At 43.2% G+C, this 24,627-nt stretch overlaps 1 protein-coding gene across 2 annotated transcripts in view; it reads left to right on the top strand.

Annotated features, from left to right (window-relative positions):
• The window catches only part of MROH8 (maestro heat like repeat family member 8), an 84,092-nt gene that overhangs the window by 3,929 nt on the left and 55,536 nt on the right, over nucleotides 1-24,627 (top strand). For both annotated transcript variants that reach the window (XM_023227999.2, XM_023228000.1), the window contains exons 2-7: nucleotides 1,242-1,363; nucleotides 3,330-3,475; nucleotides 13,709-13,831; nucleotides 21,549-21,628; nucleotides 22,652-22,796; nucleotides 23,719-23,814. In XM_023227999.2, coding sequence (XP_023083767.1) covers nucleotides 1,242-1,363; nucleotides 3,330-3,475; nucleotides 13,709-13,831; nucleotides 21,549-21,628; nucleotides 22,652-22,796; nucleotides 23,719-23,814 — 712 coding nt within the window. The remainder of the gene's footprint in view (nucleotides 1-1,241; nucleotides 1,364-3,329; nucleotides 3,476-13,708; nucleotides 13,832-21,548; nucleotides 21,629-22,651; nucleotides 22,797-23,718; nucleotides 23,815-24,627) is intronic.

Below are 24,627 nucleotides of genomic sequence, written 5' to 3'. Positions count from 1 at the left end.
CAGGCACACGCCACCATACCTAGCTAATTTTTTCCTTTTTTGTAGAGATGAGGTCTCACCATGTTGCCCAGGCTAGTCTCAAAGTCCTGAGCTCAAGCAGTCCTCCCTCTTCATCCTCCCAAAATGCTGAGATTACAGAGTGAGCCACCATACCCAGCCTCCATACATTTTTTTCATGTATGTCAGCATTTGTGTGTGTGTGTGTTTCTGTGTGTATAGACACATACTTATTACTTTTGTGAAAATATTGTTTTGTTTTAATAAAAAGTGTCGTATCCATTGTTTGACAGCTTGCTTTTTCATTCATTAATCTATGCTAAACATTCAGTAAATAGAGACCTGCTCAGTCATTCACTCTACCAGTAATTGTTGAGCACTTCTGTATGTCACTGTTCTAGACTCCTAGGATACATTCATGAACAAAGCAGCCAAAGATTCTTGCCCTCATGAAGTTTACATTTTAGCAGGAGGAAATAAATGACACTGAACATCATAAATAAGTGAAAGATATATTGGAAGGTGTTACGTGCTATGGTAAAAAGAAAAAGAAAGGTTAAGGAGGATAGAGGGAGTCTGGCGAGGTGTTCTACCTCAATCTGGTTTTTGTGTGTGTGTTTGTTTTTTCAGATGGAGTCTCGCTGTGTCACCCAAGGTGGAGTGCAGTGGCGCAATCTTGGTTCACTACAACTTCCACCTCCCAGTTCAAGTGATTCTCCTGCCTCAGTCTCCCGAGTAGCTGGGATTACAGGCATGCGCCACCACACCCGGCTATTTTTTGTATTTTTAGTAGAGACTCGGTTTCGCCGTGTTGGCCAGGCTTGTCTCAAACTCCTGATCTCAGGTGATCAGCCCGTCTCGGCCTCCCAAAGTGCTGGGATTATACGCGTGAGCCACCTACACCCGACGTTGTTTTTAACAGCGGCATAGTATTTCTTACCTATCCATTCACTACTAATGAGACTGACAACATGCTAGGTACTGGGGATACAACGGTGACCATGTAGACAAGGTTTCTCTTTAATGGAGTTTATAGCAAATGAGCAAGGTAATTGCAGGTGATGGTTAAATACTATGAAAAAAATAAGAAGGTAACTATGGGACCAGGATGGTGGGAGCTACTTAATCTAGATTGGTGCTGAATAAATGCCTCTCTCAGAAAGTGACATTTAGGCTTTCAAATGAATGATGAGACAGAAGCAGTCCTGGAAAACTAATTTTTCGCATCCTCTCTTTCTTCCTAGGATCCGTAGTCAGGAAGAAGTAGTGATCCCCTATGCCTATGACAATGATTCAGGAAGTATGGATTTGGAGCTGAGCAACTTAGAGACTATTAAAAAAGGCTCCAGTAGCATTGAACTGACAGGTAAAAAAGAGAAAGGACTAGAAAGCGGAGGGGAGGGGAAAAGATAATCTATTTTCAACTCGGGCCAAGACATATTGATTGAGTACTTGATGGGTGACCAGCCCTTAACTAGACTTTGATGATGAATTTGGTCCCTGACATTGAGACCTTAAAATACGGTTGGCAAAATAAGATGACATACATGGTTCGTGATGTCCAGGAAACTAAGGTTGGTCCTGAGTTCTGCAGAAGAGCCTGAGTGCTTGAGGGATTCTGAGGAGGGAAAGGGCAGTGTGGGATGCCTTGGAGTGGGAGGACTTCATGCAGAAGGTGGGGTCTGGATTGGGCTTCAGAATAACTTTCATTCTACAAAACATTTATTGAGTACCAGTAGCTGGGAATACAACAGTGGACATGACCGACATAGTCACTGCCCTCATAGAACTTATATTATTGTGCAGAAAAGAGACCAAAAAGAGTAAACAGACAGTCACTGAAGTAATTACAACTTGTAGTAAGCAGTATGGAAGAACAGGCTGACACCAAAAATAAGGGCAAAAGGAACCTACTTGAAACTCTGGTTGTCAGAGAACACCTGTATGAGACAGCAAGCGGTATTTAAACCTAAAGGAGGCCTGAAAGATATCAGAGTAACTCATGTGAGTATGGGGAGTACTACAGATAGAGTATAGGGAGTACTACAGATAGACAGGACAGCATGTGCATGACACAGGAAAGATCCTGGTGTGTTTGAAGAACTACCTTCATTCATTTACACATTCATTCAGCAAATACTTAATGAAGCCCTCCTGTGCTCTAAGCTTAATCTAGCAGCTGGAGATACAGCATCGAACAGAACAGACACAGTATGCCTATGGATGAACAGGCAAATGGAACTCAGTGTAATCAGTGTGATGGGGCTAGGGGAGCCAGAGTGGATATAGAGCGGTTTATTAGTGACTAGGGGATACGTAGCCAAAATGGGCAAAATGGGATACAAGAAAGGCATCCTGGAGCTGAGACTTAAAGGATGAGTAGGAGTTAGCAAGGCAACGATAGATAAGGGAAGGTGGGGGAGAAGAAGGAGAAAAACGCAGGCAGAAGGAGCAGCCTGTGCAAAGATCAGAATGAGAACATGGCTTCAATTATTGCAATTAGTGGATGATAGGAGTATGGCAGGAAGTGGGTAGAGTTTGCAGAAGAGGCATTCAAGAAATCAAAAAGAATACAAAAGTCGAGTGGTGGCCGGGCATGGTGGCTCATATCTGTAATCCCAGTACTTTAGGAGGCCAAGGTGGGTGGATCACCTGAGGTTAGGAGTTCGAGACTTTGCCTGGCCAACATAGCGAAACCCTGTCTCTACTAAAAATATGAAAATTAGCCGGGGGTGGTGGCATGTGCCTGTAATCCCAGCTACTTGGGAGTCTGAGGCACAAGAATCGCTTGAACACAGGAGGCAGAGGTTGCAGTGAGCCAAGATTGCGCCACTGTACTCCAGCCTGAGCGATAGAGTGAGACTCTGTCTCAAAAAAAAAAAAAAAAAAAATGGTAAAAATCTTCAGATGAAAGAGGTGTTAAAGGGGAAGTACTACTGGGATCAGTTCTTTGCATGTATTACCTCATTTAATTGTTATAATAACCTTGTTTTACAGATGAGGAAACAGGTTTCAGGAGGCAAACTAACTTGATAAAGGTCATACAAGTAGTAAGTGGTAGAGCCAAGATTCAAACTAGTCTCAAACTGAGATTTAAAGTCCATGCTCTTAACCATTCTGCTACAGCTCAGTCCCAAAGGCTTTTGTAGCTTAGGAGGCCCTTAGAGAACATTGAATTTATAATTGAGAAAACTGAATCTAGGAGACAAGATGGGACTTGGTTAAGGTCATAGAGCAAGTAGTAAAGGTGAGAGCCAGAGGTACTCCCCACTAAACCTCATCACTTTACATAGTACGGAGGCATCATCCAGTGTCTTTCTTTTCAATGTTAGACTTGGACATCCCTGACGTCCCTGAACTCCGTTGTGAGCCCCTGTCAGACAGCCCCAGACACCTGACCCAACAGGACCCGCTCAATGAGGCCATTGTTGACAAGCTGATCCAGTCCATCCAGAGAGGTTTCAATGATGAGCTAAAGGTATGCACAAGCAATTTTTATGAGTTATCCAACTTATTTCTCCATTTTAACAAATATTTTAAACATATTATTTCTCGATTATGCAAATAATTTCATATTATAGGTTATAAAACATGTTTATATTTATATTTATAATACATATATTTACAAATTATACATTATGAAATTAATGTAAAAACAAAACCATAATAAAAATCAAAAACTGATCTTCTCTAATTCCAGACTCCTCGAATAACTACTGCTGACATTTTTATTTATTTTTTTAGACTTTTTTTTTTTTTCTGAGACAGTGTCTCACTCTGTCGCCCAGGCTGGAGTGCAGTGGCACGATCTCAGCTCACTGCAACCTCTGACTCCCAGGTTCAAGCGATTCTCCTGCCTCAGCCTCCTGAGTAGCTGGGATTACAGGCATGTGCCACCTTTGCCTAGCTAATTTTTGTATTTTTAGTAAAGATGGGTTTTACCATGTTGGCCAAGCAGGTCTTGAACTCCTGACCTCAAGCAGTCAACCTGCCTTGGCCTCCCAAAGTGCTGGGGTTACAGGCATGAGCCACTGTGCCCAGTCCTCTATGGCTTTTAAATCCCATTCACCCAATCAACAAGTAATGAATGAACAGCTACCATTTATAAGGCACTGTGCTAGATGCAGGGAAGAAGTTGTAGTAGTAACATTACAGACTTTTCACAGATAAACAAACTAAGAAACTGGGCTACAAACAGACCGAGACCCAGTCTCAAAAAGTATAATACTATTCAGCAATAAAAGGAGGGAACTATTGATACAACAGCAGAGATGAATCGCAGAGGCATTGTGTTGAGTGAAAGAAACCAATCAGAAAAGGTTATAGACTGTATGATTCCAGTTGTGTGACATTCTTGAAAAGACAAAACCATAGTGATGGAGAACAGATCAGTGATTCCTAGGAATTAGGGTGGGGAGAGGGTGTGACTAAAAAGGGATAGCAGGAGGGAAATTTAGGGGATGGTGGAACTGTTCTGTATCCTGATTGTGGTGATGGTTACACATGTGTATGTGTGTGTTATAACACACGGAACCATATGCTCCCCACCAAAATCAGTTTTACTGTATGATACATTTTTAAAAATCATGTTATCACTTTGTACCACATAAATATATACAACCATAGTTTGTCAATTTACCAACACACACAGACACACATACACACACACACACACACAAAACACACACACACAAAGGCTACGCTGGAAGGAGGATGAGGGAGACTTCAGGAATGCTGGTAATAATCTGTTGCTGGCTACAGGGTGTTTTTTTGGTTTGTAAAAATCCACCGAGCCGTACATTTTCTTTATGTAGAATACCAATGAAAAATAAAAGTGAAACATTTAAAGCCAGCATGTTGGCCTTCACTTTTGACTTCAGCTAATCATTATACTTCATATCAGCATGGTTTTCTTTTTTTTTTTTTTTTTTTTTTTGGAGACGGAGTCTCGCTCCGCTGCCCAGGCTAGAGTGCAGTGGCCGGATCTCAGCTCACTGCAAGCTCCGCCTCCTGGGTTTACGCCATTCTCCTGCCTCAGCCTCCCGAGTAGCTGGGACTACAGGCGCCCGCCACGTCGCCCGGCTAGTTTTTTTTTTGTATTTTTTAGTAGAGACGGGGTTTCACTGTGTTAGCCAGGATGGTCTCGATCTCCTGACCTCGTGATCCGCCCATCTCGGCCTCCCAAAGTGCTGGGATTACAGGCTTGAGCCACCGCGCCCGGCCATCAGCATGGTTTTCTTTCGATTTCTTTGTAGTTAATGAAGGGCTTGAATCACTGCAGTGAATCAAAACAAAAAAAGCCCATTCCCTGCCTTGAGCTGATTCCACAGTCAGTCAGGGAAATAGATTAATAAGAAGGTCATTATGTTGGAGGATCGCAAGTGCCATGATAGCAATTTATTCATGTGGTTTGTAGATACACTTAGAAAGGACACTGGACCAGTCAGTCGCAGTGGCTCATGCCTGTAATCCCAGCACTTTGGTAGGCCAAGGCGGGCGGATCACGAGGTCAGGAGTTCAACACCAGCCTGGCTAACATGGTGAAACCCCCATCTCTACTAAAGATACAAAAAATTAGCCAGGCGTGGTGGCAGGCGCCTGTAATCCCAGCTACTCGGCAGGCTGAGACAGGAGAATAGCTTGAACCTGGGAGGCGGAGGTTGCAGTGAGCCGAGATCATGCCATTGCACTCCAGCCTGGGCAACAAGGTGAGACTCTGTCTCAAAAGTAAAAAGAGAAAGGACACTGGACCCTGCATCAGGAGCAAACTCATTCTCCAAGTCTTGAGATATATAGAGATTTTTTTTTCTTTTTTGAGACAGTCTTGCTCTGTTGCCCAAGCTATAGTGCAGTGGCACAATTTCGGCTCACTGCAACCTCCATCTCCCAGGTTCAAGCGCACCTGTAGTCCCAACTACTCGGGAGGCTGAAGTACAAGGATCCCATGAGCCCAGGAGATGTAGACTGCAGTGAGTGGTGATCTTGCCATTGCACTCCAGCCTGGATGACAGAGTGAGACCCTGTCTTAAAAAAAAAAAAAAAAAAAAAAAGTTCTACGATAAATAGGTTATATATATATAATTAGAAAAAGAGGCTGGGTGCAGTGGCTTACACCTGTAATCCCAGCACTTTGGGAGGCCGAGGCAGGTGGATCATCTGAGGTCAGGAGTTCGAGACCATCCTGGCCAAGATGGTAAAACCCCATTTCTACTAAAAATACAAAAATTAGCTGGGTATGGTGGCACATGCCTATAATCCCAGCTACTTGGGAGGCTGCTGCAGGAGAATCATTTGAACCCAGGCACACCACTGCACTCCAGCCTGGGTGATAGAGCATGACTCCATCTCAAAAAAAAAAGAAAAAGAGAGGCCAGGCATGGTAGTTCACACCTGTCATCCCTGCACTTTGGGAGGCCAAGGCAGGCGGGTCACTTGAGCTCAGGAGTTTGAGACCAGCCTGGGCAACATAATACAAATAATTAGCTGGACGTGGTGGTGCGTGCCTGTGGTCCCAGCTACTTGGGAGGCTGAGGTGGGAGGATTGCTTGAGCCCAGGAGGTTGAGGCTGCAGTGAGCTGAGATCACACCGCTGCACTCCAGCCTGGGCAACAGAGCAAGACCCTGTCTTTAAAAAATAATAATAAAAGAAAAAAGAAAAAGAGAATGTTAGTACTCAGAGATTTTATTCTTCCAATCAGAACTTGGATTTTGATAGGAAATTTTAAAGGCAAAATAATGAATTTTTAATGACATCGAAAGAACTAGAAGTAACAGAATCAGAGAGGTCACCTTTAGGAAGCTTTTTTGTTTTCTAGGCAGAGTCTCACTCTGTCACCCAGGCTGGAGTGCACTGGCGCTGTCTCAGCTCACTGCAACCTCTGCTTCCCAGGTTCAAGTGATTCTCGTGCCTCAGCCTCCCGAGTAGCTGGGACTACAGGCACGTGCCACCATGCCTGGCTACTTTTTTGTATTTTTAGTAAAGATAGGATTTCACCATGTTGGCCACTCTGGTCTGGAACTCCTGACTTCAGGTGATCTGTCCACTTTGGCCTCCCAAAATGTTGGGATTACAGGCATGAGCCACCATGCCCAGCCTAGGAAGTTTAATCAGGCAGCACTACCCAGGACAGGCAGGTAGAAAGCAAAGACTGAGAGTGGGGAGAGCCAGGATGGAACATGGTGCTGAGAGGAGAGCTGAGGTCCCAAAGCAAGGCAGTGCCAGTAGACAAGGAATTTCACTGAAATCTTCCATAATTTACTCATTCCTTGTGATAAAAGACTGATATTGGGGGGGCGGAGCAAGATGGCCGAATAGGAACAGCTCCATTCTCCAACTCCCAGCGTGAGCAACACAGAAGACCGGTGATTTCTGCATTTTCAACTGAGGTACTGGGGTCATCTCACTAGGGAGTGCCGGACAATCAGTGCTGGTCAGCTGCTGCAGCCTGACCAGCGAGAGCTGAAGCAAGGTGAGGCATCGCCTCACCTGGGAAGCGCAAGGGGGAAGGGAATCCCTTTTCCTAGCCAGGGGAACTGAGACACACAACACCTGGAAAATTGGGTAACTCCCACCCCAATACTGCGCTTTAAGCAAACAGGCACACCAGGAGACTATACCCACACCTGGCCAGGAGGGTCCCATGCCCACGGAGCCTCCCTCATTACTAACACAGCAGTCTGCGATCTAACCACAAGGCAGCAGCGAGGCTGGGGGAGGGGCGCCCGCCATTGCTGAGGCTTAAGTAGGTAAACAAAGCCGCTGGGAAGCTCGAACTGGGTGGAGCTCACAGCAGCTCAAGGAAACCTGCCTGTCTCTGTAGACTCCACCTCTGGAGACAGGGCACAGCTAAACAACAACAACAAAAAAGCAGCAGAACCTCTGCAGACGCAAACGACTCTGTCTGACAGCTTTGAAGAGAGCAGTGGATCTCCCAACACAGAGGTTGAGATCTGAGAAGGGACAGACTGGCTGCTCAAGTGGGTCCCTGACCCCTGAGTAGCCTAAATGGGAGACATCCCCCACTAGGGGCAGTCTGACACCCCACACCTCACAGGGTGGAGTACACCCCTGAGAGGAAGCTTCCAAAGTAAGAATCAGACAGGTACACTCGCTGTTCAGCAATATTCTATCTTCTGCAACCTCTGCTGCTGATACCCAGGCAAACAGGGTCTGGAGTGGACCTCAAGCAATCTCCAACAGACCTACAGCTGAGGGTCCTGACTGTCAGAAGGAAAACTATCAAACAGGAAGGACACCTTTACCAAAACCCCATCAGTACGTCACCATCATCAAAGACCAGAGATAGATGATACCACAAAGATGGGGAAAAAGCAGGGCAGAAAAGCTGGAAATTCAAAAAATAAGAGCGCATCTCCCCCTGCAAAGGAGCGCAGCCTATCGCCAGCAACGGATCAAAGCTGGTCAGAGAATGACTTTGACGAGATGAGAGAAGAAGGCTTCAGTTCATCAAACTTCTCAGAGCTAAAGGAGGAATTACATACGCAGCGCAAAGAAACTAAAAATCTTGAAAAAAGAGTGGAAGAATTGACAGCTAGACTAATTAATGCAAAGAAGGTCATAAACGAAATGACAGAGATGAAAACCATGACACGAGAAATACGTGACAAATGCACAAGCTTCAGTAACCAACTCGATCAACTGGAAGAAAGAGTATCAGCGATTGAGGATCAAATGAATGAAATGAAGCAAGAAGAGAAACCAAAAGAAAAAAGAAGAAAAAGAAATGAACAAAGCCTGCAAGAAGTATGGGATTATGTAAAAAGACCAAATCTATGTCTGATTGGGGTGCCTGAAAGTGAGGGGGAAAATGGAACCAAGTTGGAAAACACTCTTCAGGATATCATCCAGGAGAACTTCCCCAACCTAGTAGGGCAGGCCAACATTCAAATTCAGGAAATACAGAGAACGCCACAAAGATACTCCTCAAGAAGAGCAATTCCAAGACGCATAATTGCCAGATTCACCAAAGTTGAAATGAAGGAAAAAATCTTAAGGACAGCCAGAGAGAAAGGTCGGGTTACTCACAAAGGGAAGCCCATCAGACTAACAGCAGATCTCTCAGCAGAAACTCTACAAGCCAGAAGAGAGTGGGGGCCAATATTCAACGTTCTTAAAGTAAAGAATTTTAAACCCAGAATTTCATATCCAGCCAAACTAAGTTTCATAAGTGAAGGAGAAATAAAATCCTTTACAGATAAGCAAATGCTTAGAGATTTTGTCACCACCAGGCCTGCCTTACAAGAGACCCTGAAGGAAGCCCTAAACATGGAAAGGAACAACTAGTACCAGCCATTGCAAAAACATGCCAAAATGTAAAGACCATTGAGGCTAGGAAGAAACTGCATCAACTAACGAGCAAAATAACCAGTTAATATCATAATGGCAGGATCAAGTTCACACATAACAATATTAACCTTAAATGTAAATGGACTAAATGCTCCAATTAAAAGACACAGACTGGCAAACTGGATAAAGAGTCAAGACCCATCAGTCTGCTGTATTCAGGAGACCCATCTCACATGCAGAGACATACATAGGCTCAAAATAAAGGTATGGAGGAAGATCTACCAAGCAAATGGAGAACAAAAAAAAGCAGGGGTTGCAATACTAGTCTCTGATAAAACAGACTTTAAACCATCAAAGATCAAAAGAGACAAAGAAGGCCATTACATAATGGTAAAGGGATCAATTCAACAGGAAGAGCTAACTATCCTAAATATATATGCACCCAATACAGGAGCACCCAGATTCATAAAGAAAGTCCTTAGAGACTTACAAAGAGACTTAGACTCCCATACAATAATAATGGGAGACTTCAACACTCCACTGTCAACATTAGACAGATCAACGAGACAGAAAGTTAACAAGGATATCCAGGAATTGAACTCATCTCTGCACCAAGCGGACCTAATAGACATCTATAGAACTCTCCACCCCAAATCAACAGAATATACATTCTTCTCAGCACCACATCGCACTTATTCCAAAATTGACCACATAATTGGAAGTAAAGCACTCCTCAGCAAATGTAAAAGAACAGAAATTATAACAAACTGTCTCTCAGACCACAGTGCAATCAAACTAGAACTCAGGACTAAGAAACTCAATCAAAACCGCTCAACTACATGGAAACTGAACAACCTGCTCCTGAATGACTACTGGGTACATAACAAAATGAAGGCAGAAATAAAGATGTTCTTTGAAACCAATGAGAACAAAGATACAACACACCAGAATCTCTGGGACACATTGAAAGCAGTGTGTAGAGGGAAATTTATAGCACTAAATGCCCACAAGAGAAAGCAGGAAAGATCTAAAATTGACACTCTAACATCACAATTGAAAGAACTAGAGTGGCAAGAGCAAACACATTCAAAAGCTAGCAGAAGGCAAGAAATAACTAAGATCAGAGCAGAACTGAAAGAGATAGAGACACAAAAAACCCTCCAAAAAATCAATGAATCCAGGAGTTGGTTTTTTGAAAAGATCAACAAAATTGACAGACCGCTAGTAAGACTAATAAAGAAGAAAAGAGAGAGGAATCAAATAGACGCAATAAAAAATGATAAAGGGGATATCACCACTGACCCCACAGAAATACAAACTACCATCAGAGAATACTATAAACACCTCTATGCAAATCAACTAGAAAATCTAGAAGAAATGGATAATTTCCTGGACACTTACACTCTTCCAAGACTAAACCAGGAAGAAGTTGAATCCCTGAATAGACCAATAGCAGGCTCTGAAATTGAGGCAATAATTAATAGCCTACCAACCAAAAAAAGTCCAGGACCAGATGGATTCACAGCTGAATTCTACCAGAGGTACAAAGAGGAGCTGGTACCATTTCTTCTGAAACTATTCCAATCAATAGAAAAAGAGGGAATCCTCCCTAACTCATTTTATGAGGCCAACATCATCCTGATACCAAAGCCTGGCAGAGACACAACAAAAAAAGGAAATTTTAGACCAATATCCCTGATGAACATCGATGCAAAAATCCTCAATAAAATACTGGCAAACCGGATTCAGCAGCACATCAAAAAGCTTATCCACCATGATCAAGTGGGCTTCATCCCTGGGATGCAAGGCTGGTTCAACATTCACAAATCAATAAACGTAATCCAGCATATAAACAGAACCAAAGACAAGAACCACATGATTATCTCAATAGATGCAGAAAAGGCTTTTGACAAAATTCAACAGCCTTTCATGCTAAAAACGCTCAATAAATTCGGTATTGATGGAACGTACCTCAAAATAATAAGAGCTATTTATGACAAACCCACAGCGAATATCATACTGAATGGGCAAAAACTGGAAAAATTCCCTTTGAAAACTGGCACAAGACAGGGATGCCCTCTCTCACCACTCCTATTCAACATAGTGTTGGAAGTTCTGGCTAGGGCAATCAGGCAAGAGAAATAAATAAAGGGTATTCAGTTAGGAAAAGAAGAAGTCAAATTGTCCCTGTTTGCAGATGACATGGTTGTATATTTAGAAAACCCCATTGTCTCAGCCCAAAATCTCCTTAAGCTGATAAGCAACTTCAGCAAAGTCTCAGGATACAAAATTAATGTGCAGAAATCACAAGCATTCTTATACACCAGTAACAGACAAACAGAGAGCCAAATCATGAATGAACTTCCATTCACAATTGCTTCAGAGAGAATAAAATACCTAGGAATCCAACTTACAAGGGATGTAAAGGACCTCTTCAAGGAGAACTACAAACCACTGCTCAGTGAAATAAAAGAGGACACAAACAAATGGAAGAACATACCATGCTCATGGATAGGAAGAATCAATATCGTGAAAATGGCCATACTGCCCAAGGTTATTTATAGAGTCAATGCCATCCCCATCAAGCTACCAATGAGTTTCTTCACAGAATTGGAAAAAACTGCTTTAAAGTTCATATGGAACCAAAAAAGAGCCCGCATTGCCAAGCCAATCCTAAGTCAAAAGGACAAAGCTGGAGGCGTCACACTACCTGACTTCAAACTATACTACAAGGCTACAGTAACCAAAACAGTACTGGTACTGGTACCAAAACAGAGATATAGACCAATGGAACAGAACAGAGTCCTCAGAAATAATACCACACATCTACAGCCATCTGATCTTTGACAAACCTGAGAGAAACAAGAAATGGGGAAAGGATTCCCTATTTAATAAATGGTGCTGGGAAAATTGGCTAGCCATAAGTAGAAAGCTGAAACTGGATCCTTTCCTTACTCCTTATACGAAGATTAATTCAAGATGGATTAGAGACTTAAATGTTAGACCTAATACCATAAAAACCCTAGAAGAAAACCTAGGTAGTACCATTCAGTACATAGGCATGGGCAAGGACTTCATGTCTAAAACACCAAAAGCAATGGCAGCAAAAGCCAAAATTGACAAATGGGATCCAATTAAACTAAAGAGCTTCTGCACAGCAAAAGAAACTACCATCAGAGTGAATAGGCAACCTACAGAATGGGAGAAAATTTTTGCAATCTACTCATCTGACAAAGGGCTAATATCCAGAATCTACAAAGAACTGAAACAAATATACAAGAAAAAAACAAACAACCCCATCAAAAAGTGGGCAAAGGATATGAACAGACATTTCTCAAAAGAAAACATTCATACAGCCAACAGACACATGAAAAAATGCTCATCATCACTCGCCATCAGAGAAATGCACATCAAAACCACAATGAGATACCATCTCACACCAGTTAGAATGGCAATCATTAAAAAGTCAGGAAACAACAGGTGTTGGAGAGGATGTAGAGAAATAGGAACACTTTTACACTGTTGGTGGGATTGTAAACTAGTTCAACCATTATGGAAAACAGTATGGCAATTCCTCAAGGATCTAGAACTAGATGTACCATATGACCCAGCCATCCCACTACTGGGTATATACCCAAAGGATTATAAATCATGCTGCTATAAAGACACATGCACACGTATGTTTATTGTGGCACTATTCACAATAGCAAAGACTTGGAATCAACCCAAATGTCCATCTGTGACAGACTGGATTAAGAAAATGTGGCACATATACACCATGGAATACTATGCAGCCATAAAAAAGGATGAGTTTGTGTCCTTTGTAAGGACATGGATGCAGCTGGAAACCATCATTCTTAGCAAACTATCACAAGAACAGAAAACCAAACACCGCATGTTCTCACTCATAGGTGGGAACTGAACAATGAGATCACGTGGACTCGTGGACTCGGGAAGGGGAACATCACACACTGGGGCCTATCATGGGAAGGGGGGAGGGGGAAGGGATTGCATTGGGAGTTATACATGATATAAATGATGAATTGATGGGTGCTGACGAGTTGATGGGTGCAGCACACCAACATGGCACAAGTATAGATATGTAACAAACCTGCACGTTATGCACATGTACCCTAGAACTTAAAGTATAATAAAAAAAAAAAAAAAAAAGAAAGAAAGAAAAAAAGAAATTGATGCTCACTGTAGAAACAACAGAAAATGCAGGTAAGCAAAAAGAACAAAATAAAATCCTTTGTAATATCATGAAAAAAAAAGACTGATATTGGATTGAAAGAGATGTCAGATATTTAAAGCATTCTAAGAAACTTTTCAAAATCTCTCCACAGTTATTCAAGTAAGATTATAACATATAATTATATTTTTATCATTTTTCCACAAATTCAGGGCGAACTTGAAAAGCTGACATTCCTAGAATCTCTGTCTTCTCTCAGCCGAGCTTTACCTTATGATGAAACCACAGAATCATTCATTCACAGCCACATAGCAGACATTGTGCATACCTTAAATGTAAGTATTATGACCTTATCACAAATGACTGGGATCACATAAATTCAGTGACTTGGCCGAAGCATTTTTTTAGTGGCTTCACCTATGTTATCAATTCACTTGAACTCTTCTCATATCAGTATCTCCACATGGAGGAGCAGTATTCACGGCTACCCCACACATGTAATCACCCTCAAAAACCAATTAAAAGAAGAGTAGAAAGGACAGGAACAGCATTTGAATTTCTCAGCAAGGTCAATGCTACATTCTCATGAATCAAGCAGTAGTTCCCAGACAGTCACTATAATCAAATGCCTAGGTTCGGGTGACAGCCCTGCCTCTTTATAACTGTGAAACTGTAGGAAATTACTTCACTTCTCAATGCCTCAGTTTCCTCATCTATAAAACAAGAATAGCTATATCTACTTCACAGAGCTATTGTGACCATTAAATTCAAAATAAATATAAGCCACGTACCTTGGTACTTAACACACATGATGCATTTAAGAAACATGACTGTATTATTGTTATCATATTTTCTGCTATTTGTACTTACTCCAGCCACACTCTGCCACCAACTCATCCGTTCATTCACTTGTTAAGTGCCTGACAGTTCCAGGAACTGTCTTGGGAATTTGGGCTACAAAGACAAAGAAGACAAAATCCCTATTTATGCAGCTAAGCAAGGTATAATAAAATGTCACAGGGACTGTGACAAGTTTAAATGGGCATATGGGGGTCACAGAGGAGAGAGTGAGTGGTCAGTTCCATGTCAAAGGATCCAGAAGGGCTTTGCAAAGGAGCTGATGCATTCAAGCAAGTACTTCTTGGTGCTTTAGTTTTCTCATCTGTGAAATGTCTCCTTTAGTTTCTCTAAAGCTTTAAAATTCTGATATTGAAATTTCTTACATACTCCAGGAATATGAGTAGTTCTTTCTCATATCACAGATCTATAAGGCTGATTAGACTGATAGCTTTTATAATTCAAGGCTAACCAGCTAACAGTTTTAAGTAATGGACAGTTACCAAGGATCTTCTATATCTAAGCACACTGTGGTGCTTTGATAAAGGTTACACATTTCCTGGAAACCTTAATCCTTGCCCTTGAAGGGTTTAGGATCCATCTGTAAGTAGCTACACTTCAAAAAGTAAATAGGTTGAGAACTATTCCAAATAATACATTAAGAAGAACAGGATGGGCTGGGCGCAGTGGCTCAAGCCCAGCGCTTTGGGAGGCTGAGACGGGTGGATCACGAGGTCAGGAGATCGAGACCATCCTGGCTAACACGGTGAAACCCCGTCTATACTAAAAAGTACAAAAAAACTAGCCGGGTGAGGTGGCAGGCTCCTGTAGTCCCAGCTACTCAGGAGGCTGAGGCAGGAGAATGGCGTAAACCCAGGAGGCGGAGCTTGCAGTGAGCCAGAGCGAGACTCCGTCTCAAAAAAAAAAAAAAAAAAAAAAAAAAAGGAGAACAGGATGATATAATACAGATTTAACAACAAAACGCGGCAGCTCACGCATGTAATTCCAGCACTCTGGGAGGCCAAGGTGGGCGAATCACTTAAGGTGAGGAGTTTGAGAGTAGCCTGGACAACATGGTGAAACCCTGTCTCTACTAAAAATACAAAAAATCGCCAGGCATGGTGGCAGGCGCCTGTAATCTCAGCTTCTCCTGAGGCAGGAGAATCGCTTGAACCTGGGAGGTGGAGGTTGCAGTGAGCTGAGATGACACCACAGCACTCTAGCCTGGGGAACAGAGCGAGACTCTGTCTCAAAAAAGAGAGAAACAAACAAACAAACAAACAGTTTGAGACCAGTTTGGGCAATGTGGTAAAACTCAATCTCTAAAAAAAAAAAAAAAAAAAATATATATAAAATTTAGCCAGGTGTGGTGGTGCATGTCTATAGTCCCAGCTACTTGGAAGGCTAAGGTGGGAGGATCAGCTGAGTCCAGGAGACAGAGGTTGCAGTGAGCTGAGATCATGCCACTCGACTCCAGCCTGGGTAACAGAGTGATACCCCATCTTAAGAAACAAAACAAAACAAAACAAAAACCAAATGCAGCTTTCTACTTGGCTGTACTCCTTGGGAAAAGGGATATAGGCAACCACAGGATCATAGGACCCAGCCAGAGTGGCATGTTTCTAGAGCTCTATTTTCACCAGACTTGGCAACAATAGGTTGCCACATGGTTCAACCAGCCAGTCCATAAAATCCACAAATACAAGTCTCAACAGCAGCAATGCACTGAATTGCACACTGAATTCTGCATTTGAATCTGTCCACCAAGTAATAAAATGACCGCATCAGATGTCAACCAAAGTATAGGCTGGCAAGGGATTCAGCCTAGAAGAGTTAAAGGTAGCTAGTATCCATGAGAAAATTACATGGATCACTACAGCATTGCATAAGTCTACAAAGTCCCCACAGGCCCACACAGCGGGGCTGAAAAAGCACAGCTCCCAGCAACCAAAGGGAGAGGTGCCCAAGAGGAGAAGCAGTTCTGCTGAGGAACCGACAAGGAGGAAAAAGCCAGGGTCATTATAGAGAAAGAAAACTTGAAGGCATTTACCAGTGCTCGTGACCCAAACCAGTGCATGGCTCCAAGTATCCAAATGAAAAAAAGCCCGGGAAACCAACAACAGAAAGTGGAAAGAAGGGGAAAAAAAATTGTTATGGCACTTCACCAAATATTTTTCTTTTTTTTGTTTTTTTGTTTTGTTTTTCTGAGACAGAATCTCATTCTGTCACTCAGACTGGAGTGCAGTGGCACAATTTCGGGTACTGCAACCTCCGCATCCCGGGTTCAAGTGATTCTCCTGCCTCAGCCTCCCAAGTAGCTGGGATTACAGGCACCTGCCACTATACCCAGCTAATTTTGTGCGGTTTTATTAGAGACAGGGTTTCACAATAGAGACCAGCCCAGGCTGGTCTTGAACTCCTGACCTCAGGTGATCTGCCTGCCTCAGCCTATCAGAGTGCTGGGATGACAGGCATCAGTTCACCAAAAATTTCTAAATAAGCACATGAAAAGATGCTAATCATTGTGATTAGGGAAAGGCAAACTAAAACAGTAAGCTTCAACTATACACCTACTAAAATGGCTACAATGAAGAAAGGCAATAGCAAATATTGGCAAGGATATGAAGCAACTAAAATTCTCATACACTGCTGCCAGGAAAGTGAAATGACACAACCACTTTGGAAAACAATTTGGCAGTTTCTTAAAAAGTAAAACATATACTTACCATATGACCCAGCAGTTTCACTCCTAGGTAGAACAAAGCATATGTCCACACAAAGATGTATGCACAAATGTTCACAGCAGCTCTATATGTAAAAGCCAAACCCTAGAAGAAACCCAGGTGTTCATTAGCAGGTGAATGGATAAACAAATTGTGGTATTGTATATCCATATAATGGAATACTACTTGAGAATAAAAAGGAACTATTGAAATATGCTACAACTTGGAACAATCTCAAAATAGTTATGCTAAGTGAAAGAAGCCAAACATTTTAAAAAGAGGATATACTGCGTGATTCTATTTATATGAAATTTGAGAAAATGCCACCGAATCTATAGTGACAGCAGAGCAATGGTAACCTAGAGGTAGAGGTTGAATGAGGAGGAGAAGGAGCGAGGAATTACAAAGTAGCACAAAGAAACTTTTGGGAGTGATAGAAATGTTCATTCTCTTGAGGATGGTGATGGTTTCATGGATATATACATGTATCAAAAATCATCAAACTGTATGCTTTAAATATGTAGTTTATTGTATATTGTAAAATATATACAATATGTAATGTAATATAAAAATATACAATATATACAGTATATAATGTTGAGAACTTTAATGAAAAATAAAAAGAGGCTGGGTGTGGTAGCACCTGCCTGTAGTCCCAGTCACTGTGGAGGCTGAGGCAGGAGGAACGCACGAGCCCAGAAGTTGGAGGCTGTAGTAAGCTATGATCGTGCTTATGAATAGCTACTGCACTCCAGCCTCAGGAACATAGTAAGACCCCATCTTTAAAGAGAGAGAGAGAGAGGGAAAGGGAGACAGAGAGAGGGAGAGAAGGAGGAGGGAGGGAGAGAGAGACAGGGAGAGAGAAGGAGGGAGGGAGGGAAGGGAAGGGAAAGGGAGAAAGAAGAGGGAGGGAGGGAAGGTAGGAACAAAGGAGAAAGGAAGGAAGGAGAGAAAGAAAGAAAAAGGAAAGAAAAAAGATAAAGAAGGAAGGAAGGAGAGAGAAAGGAAAGGAAAGAGAAAAGAAAGAGAAAGGAAAGAGAAGAGAAAGAAAAAGACAAAGGAAAGAAAGAAAAGAAGAAAGAAAAAGAGGAAGGAAGGAAAGGAAGGAAGGAAGGAAAGGGAAGGGAGGCAGGCTGTGGCAACTGGGATATAGAATAAAGTGACAGCAGGATTAGGGTGAAATTAGTCCAGGTGGATCACTCGACTTTTGTTAAGACCTTTGAGACAGGCCGGGGCACAGTGGCTCACGTCTGTAATCCCAGCATGTTGGGAGGCTGAGGTGAGAGGATCACCTGATGTCAGGAGTTTGAGACCACCCTGGGCAACATGGTGAAACCCCATCTCTGCTGAAAATACAAAAATTAGCCAGGCATGGTGGTAGGCGCCTGTAGTCCCAGCTACTCAGGAGGCTGAGGCAGGAGAATTGCTTGAACTTGGGAGGTGGAGGTTGTAGTGAGCCAAGATCACACCATTGCACTCCAGCCTGGGCGACAGATCCAGACTCTGTCTCACAAAAACAAACAAACAACAACAACAAAAGAAAGACCTTTGAGACAAAACGTCTGATTTTGTTTGGATTAGTTAGGATTCTTCAGGCAAGAAACAAAAATCACCTCTGGCTCAAGTAAGTTACAAAAAAAAGATGCTGGGATATCTCTCTTAGACTCTAAGGAAGAGGTTTAAACAAGTCTCCAGAAAAGTAAGCTCCAGGACAGCTCCAGAGGTCTCAGAGGCAGGGGCTTCGCTACCATCACCATGATTCAACCCTGTAGCAACTCCTGCTTTGTGCCTGTCACTGTAAGATTCCAAATTCTGCAAGAGAAAATCTGATTGACCCAGACTGGTCTGTTCCCCGCCCTGCATCAATAAGGTTTGCCTGGGGACAAGATCACGTAGTAATGATATGACTTCTGGGTGTCCCACCCTGCATTTTGGAGGCATTCCCAGGGAGAAGGGGTGATTGCTGTGATCTGGGCAGTCACCCAGGAAGTTCCTGCTACACACATACTCTACTAACAAAAAATACCCTCTCACTTCTGAATTCCCTGTAGAGGCTAGCATAACTGTGAACAAATAATAAACCTTCAATATCCAACTGATTAAAAAAAGAAAAGATGATTCTGGCAGAAGTGTATCAAGTCAATTGAAGTCAGAGGGGATTGCAAGCCTGGGGCTTCAGCTAAGAGATGCTACTTTCATCCACATGAAGGTGTGTGGCTCCAGGAATGGAGAGTCACAGAAACCGTGCAGAGCAGGGGGTGGCTGATGCTATAACTAATGGGATGTAGGTCTTGAACAAAAGAAAAAAATCAGAAATCACCTTTTTAGTGAGCCCTGGAAAAGGGAACAATTGACAACTATTAAAGGACAGGAAGCTGTGTTCTTTGCATGGGGACCACAGTGAACTGACTTTAATGCCAAAATTCTGGAGATGTTAGTGGCTGTGCCCTTGAGATAACCGGATGCAGTCGAGTAGAGCCCTGGGAGAGCTGTCAGGGCTGAGGACAGAGTCTTAGGCTTTGTCCCTTCCAGACTATAAAGCCACAAGAATAAATGCGCTCCTTGAGGAAAAAAGGAAAGAAAGCAGCAGCCCACCAGCAAGATCGGAGTCAGACCAGAGCTGGAAAGTAAGAGGAGAAAAACTCAGAGAAGGAACCTTGTAGTGTTTATTGAGCACTTACTGCATCCTGAGTTTTTTTGTTGTTTTTGAGATGGAGTTTCACTCTCGTTGCCCAGGCTGGAGTGCAATGGCACCGTCTTGGCTCACTGCAACCTCTGCGTCCCGAGTTCAAGCGATTCTCCTGCCTCAGCCTCCCTAGTAGCTGGGACTACAGGCACACACCACCATGCCTGGCTAATTTTTGTACTTTTAGATGAGACGGGGTTTCACCATATTGGCCAGGCTGGTCTCGAACTCCTGACCTCAGGTGATCCACCTGCCTCAGCCCCCCCAAAGGGCTTGGATTACAGGCGTGATCCACCGCATCTGGCCTGCATCCTAAGTTCCTAGTGAGATCTTTTTGGTTGCAGGTAAGAGAAATCCTCTAGAAGCAGCTGAAGCACAAAAGGTGAGATTTGTTCTAAGGATCACTGAGTGTTTCCCAGAACTCCTTGACAGGAGAAGCAGCCTGACCCAGGAAGGGAATGAATCTAGAAAACAAATAGCTTCCACATACTCAAGGAGAACTTTCAATCTCTTGTTTTTGCTCCTTTGTATGAATTTCCATTTCTCCTCTCTCTCTCTCTCCCTCCCCTGACCCCATCTCCCTCTCCTCCATCTTCTCTCCCCAAAATTGGCCCTCTCAGTTGCCTTATCCATAGGGACCAGTGCTTCCAAAGTTTAAATTTTTTCCTTTAGAAGACCATCCAGACTGAGATTGAAGCTCTGTGTCCCAATTCCAGATTCCAGAGAGAATCTAATAGACCTTGGTGTCTACTCTGGACAGATGAGCTGTGGCCAGTGGGACAGAATGACCTAGCAGACACATAACTCTGAGGTGCCCATTTCTATGGGTTGGGGACAGTTCCCAGAGGGGCCTGGTGGACAGTCCAGCAAGGCTTCTGCTACAGTCTTTTTTTTTTTTTTTTTTTTGAGGCAGAGTTTCACTCTTTCACCCAGGCTGGAGTGCAGTGGTGCAACTTCGGCTCACTGGAATCTCCACCTCCCAGGGTCCAGCGATTCTCCTACCTCAGCCTCCTGAGTAGCTGGGATTGTAGGCACCTACTTTCGAACTCCTGACCTCAGGTGATCCACCCTCCTCAGCCTCCCAAAGTGCTAGGATTACAGGCATGAGCCACTGTGTCCGGTCAGCTACAGTCATTTACATCAGCTCATTTTCTGTGTACAGATAAGGCAACTCAGGCCCAGGGAGTTAAATGACACATTCCGGCTCACACAGTGAGTGAGCGGCAGAGCCAGTGCACAGCCCAGGGACTGTCCCACTCCAAAGCCCCTGCTTATTACTCCAGCACAATAAGGCAGCTTTCCCTCTGCCAGTTTGTAATTTGGAAAGTTGTTCTTTTTCCAGGACAAGTAACTCAGAATAATATTAGACGTGATTGTAGAGAGATGGCTGGTTTAGTGGAGAGAGGAGTTAGAATGCCTAAACTAAGAATAATCCCTAGTGATAAAAAGAATGAATAACAGACACTAACAATTACACAGCGCTGCTGGGTGTCATGAATTTGCTCAGTGAGTACTCACAGCCACCCCATGGAGGTAAGTATTACTGTTTTCTGGTTTTACAGATGAGCAAACTGAGGCACAAGGAGGTTAAATAATTTGTGTCAGCTCAAACAGCTGGTAAGAGGCAGAGCCAGGGTCTGGGGTCTGGCTCAAGAGAATAAACCCCTATCCCTGTCACTGTCCTGCTGCCAGGCATCTGGGGCCTAATTGCAGGGCTGGTTGAAGGACCTGTTGTGGTTCTTGCTGGCCACCCACTCTGATCATCGCTGGCCTAATGAATGAGTACTTTCTCAACTCTCACTGCAGGTACTGGTACAAGAGGAGCGCCCACATTCTCTGTCCAGTCCCGTGCGCCAGGAGGTCTTTGTCACCATCGCTGATCTCAGGTGATGCCCACATGCCCCTTACATAAGCCTCTTGGTTCCACTCAGGGCCAATGCCAGGTCCAACTGACATGACCCTTTTTTTTTTTTTTTCAAATGAGTCTCTCTCTGTCCCCCAGGCTGGAGTGCAGTGGCACGATCTTGAGTCACTGCAACCTCTGCCCCCTGGGTTCAAGCAGTTCTCCTGCCTCACTCAGCCTCCCGAGTAGCTGAGATTACAGGCATGTACTACCATGCCTGGCTAATTTTTGTATTTTTAGCAGAGATGGGGTTTCGCCATGTTGGCCAGGCTCGTCTCAAATTCCTGACCTCAAGTGATCCACCTGCCTCGGCCTCCAAAAGTGCTGGGATTACAGGCGTGAGCCACTGCGCCTGGCCATGATCCATATTTTTAACTTTTGAAAACTGTTCATATAGAAAAGAGGAAGCCAAATCCATGTTTTTGAGTAAGCACTTTGATTTCATATATGCTACTATCCATATCTGAAAGACTTTATTGGAATCTCTTTGGAGTTCAGTTTTGTCCAAAGTATATTTGGCAGGAAGTTACTCCCGTATATGTCTCATGACATTAGAGTTCTGACTTCTAAGAAACTTGGAAGTGCTGCCTGTTGTTTACCTCTCAGAGAGTTATACTGTAGTGATTCAGCTGATCAAAGGCCCTGAGAAGTCTTGTGGTTAAAAAGTTCTTTAACTAGATTCAACCCATGATTCCCCAAATGAACATTCAGCAGAATGTGCTTTGGAAAATTGGGGCTTACCATGTTAGACTGTAGCAGGCTTCCCTCTGTGGCTGAACTGCAGGGAAGCCTGGAAGGATATTACTCCAGTAACTTCTTGGGGGAAAACTCTTCCTTTAACCTTTTGTGAGATTTAGCTGAACAGACTGACAAGCTATGCCATTTATCTCTCCCATCAGAACAGTATACCAGTCTGTCTACCCTTTCCTTTTTAGTTGATCTCTGCTTATCAATATCAAATCAAACCATCTTCCCAGCTTGCTGTTCCCAAACTGTCTTTTCTTAGTTACCAAGATGTCCATTTGCTGTTTGGCTCTGAAGATCGAGCTGAGTTGTTCAGTCTTGTCATCAAGAGTATAATCACTCTGCCCTCTGTAAGGACTCTTACCCAGATACAGGAAATCATGCCCAATGGGACCTGCAACACAGAGGTAACTCATGCTTTGCTTTAGCAACTTTCCATCCACAGGGTCAGCTGATCTTGGCCTTTGGAGAGAGCATTTGATATTTTGAAACTGGCCAAAAACCATAAGCTAAATCTGGCAAATAAAATAGGTGGTTAAATTAGAAGATAGCTTCTTTCAACCCTTTATTTTGTCTTCTTTCCTTTTCCCTTTATTCTTTCCCTCCTTTTGGCTTTAAAATAAGGTGGAAGCACTCACTTGTATGCTTAACATTTATTTAAGCATACAATATGTCATGTATCATCATATGCCAAAAATGATGATAGGCAGTAGGAATACAGCAGTCCAGTCCCACTCACGGAGCTTACATTCTAGTGCAGAGAGACAAACTGTTGATACATAAATATAAGATGTCAGCTGATAATAGGTGTTATGAAAATGTAAAGCAAGGAAAGAACAGAATAAAGAGCCCTGTGGTTGGGAGGCACATGGGTGGTCAGGCAAAGCCTTCATAATGGGGTGATAATTGAAGGAAGAGAGGTGTGGGTATGTCTGGAGAGAAAGCTTTCAAGCAGAGGGAAGGGTACATGCAGGCCTTGATCTCTTCCTCAGTGGCAAATAAACTGGTTGGTCAAGCAGTTACCCAAGAGAACTTTATTCCTTTCTGTTTGAAGATATCAGAAAGAGTCACAAGCCAACTTTAAAGAATCTTGATGACCCCTAAGCCATTAAGGCTCAGTCAGCTGTGATCCCTCTCATGCCAAGGCGTCCGTTTGAAATGAACATGTACTCCTTTTTACCTCATGCCACAAACAATCTACTAGTGCCTTTACACTGGTTCTGCAACTTTGAGTAAAGTCTTAGGGTCACATGAAGAGCCTCCAAACTGTCCCATGCTAGGGGAACTTCACATGGGGTGGGGAGCGTTGCTGATCCTGTGCCTTTTCAGTGTCTTTACAGGCAGACATTTCAGGCGTTCTCTGAGATGCTCCAGAGTTTGGTGGTAAAAGACCCATATTTGGAAAATCTTGACACCATTATCAAGGTAAACAAGATACCAAGGGAGAATGGGAAATGATTCCTGTTAACTGGTGAAAATGGGAGATGAAAATGTGGAAGGATTCAGTGGTAAGAGGCAATGCAGTAAAGAGTATCAGCTATCAACTTTGAGTCAGAGACTTGGGTTCAAATGCTGACTCTGCCATTCATTGGTTACAAGTCCTCCCTCTAGAAATTCTGCAAGGAATTTGCTCTCTCAGAGTTGCATTTCTTCACATTTACATGGAGATAATAATTACTGTGAATATTGAATAAATGACCTTCAATAAATTGTTTGTTTATTTTCAGAGACAGGGTCTTGCTCTATTGCCCAGGCTGGGGTGCAGTGGCACCATTATAGCTCCCTGCCACCTCGAATTCTTGGCCTCAAGTTATCCTCCCACCTCAGCCTCCCAAAATGCTGGGATTATAGGCATGAGCTACTGCACCCAGCCACAATAAATTGTTTAAATGGTTGCTATAATTATTCTTTAAATTATTATTCCTGGGGGTGGGGCACAGTGTTTCACACCTGTAATCCCAGCACTTTGGGAGGCCAAGGTGGGTGGATCACTTAAGGCCAGGAGTTCGAGACCAGCCTCGCCAACATGGCGAAACCCTGACTCTACTAAAAAAAAAAAAAAAAAAAAAAAGCCAGGCGTGGTGGTGCACACCTGTAATCCCAGCTACTCAGGAGACTGAGGCACAAGAATCACTTGAACCCAGGAGGCAGAGGTTGCAGTGAGCAGAGATCATAGCACTGCACACCAGCCTGGGTGACAGAGAGAGACTCTGTCTCAAAAAAAAAAAAAAAAAAAAA

The sequence above is a fragment of the Piliocolobus tephrosceles genome, chromosome 20 (genome assembly GCF_002776525.5).
Source record: "Piliocolobus tephrosceles isolate RC106 chromosome 20, ASM277652v3, whole genome shotgun sequence".
Taxonomy (NCBI): Eukaryota; Metazoa; Chordata; class Mammalia; order Primates; family Cercopithecidae; genus Piliocolobus; species Piliocolobus tephrosceles.
The sequence above is the reverse complement of the archived record's forward strand: the minus strand, read 5'-3'. Positions and strand labels throughout refer to the sequence as shown.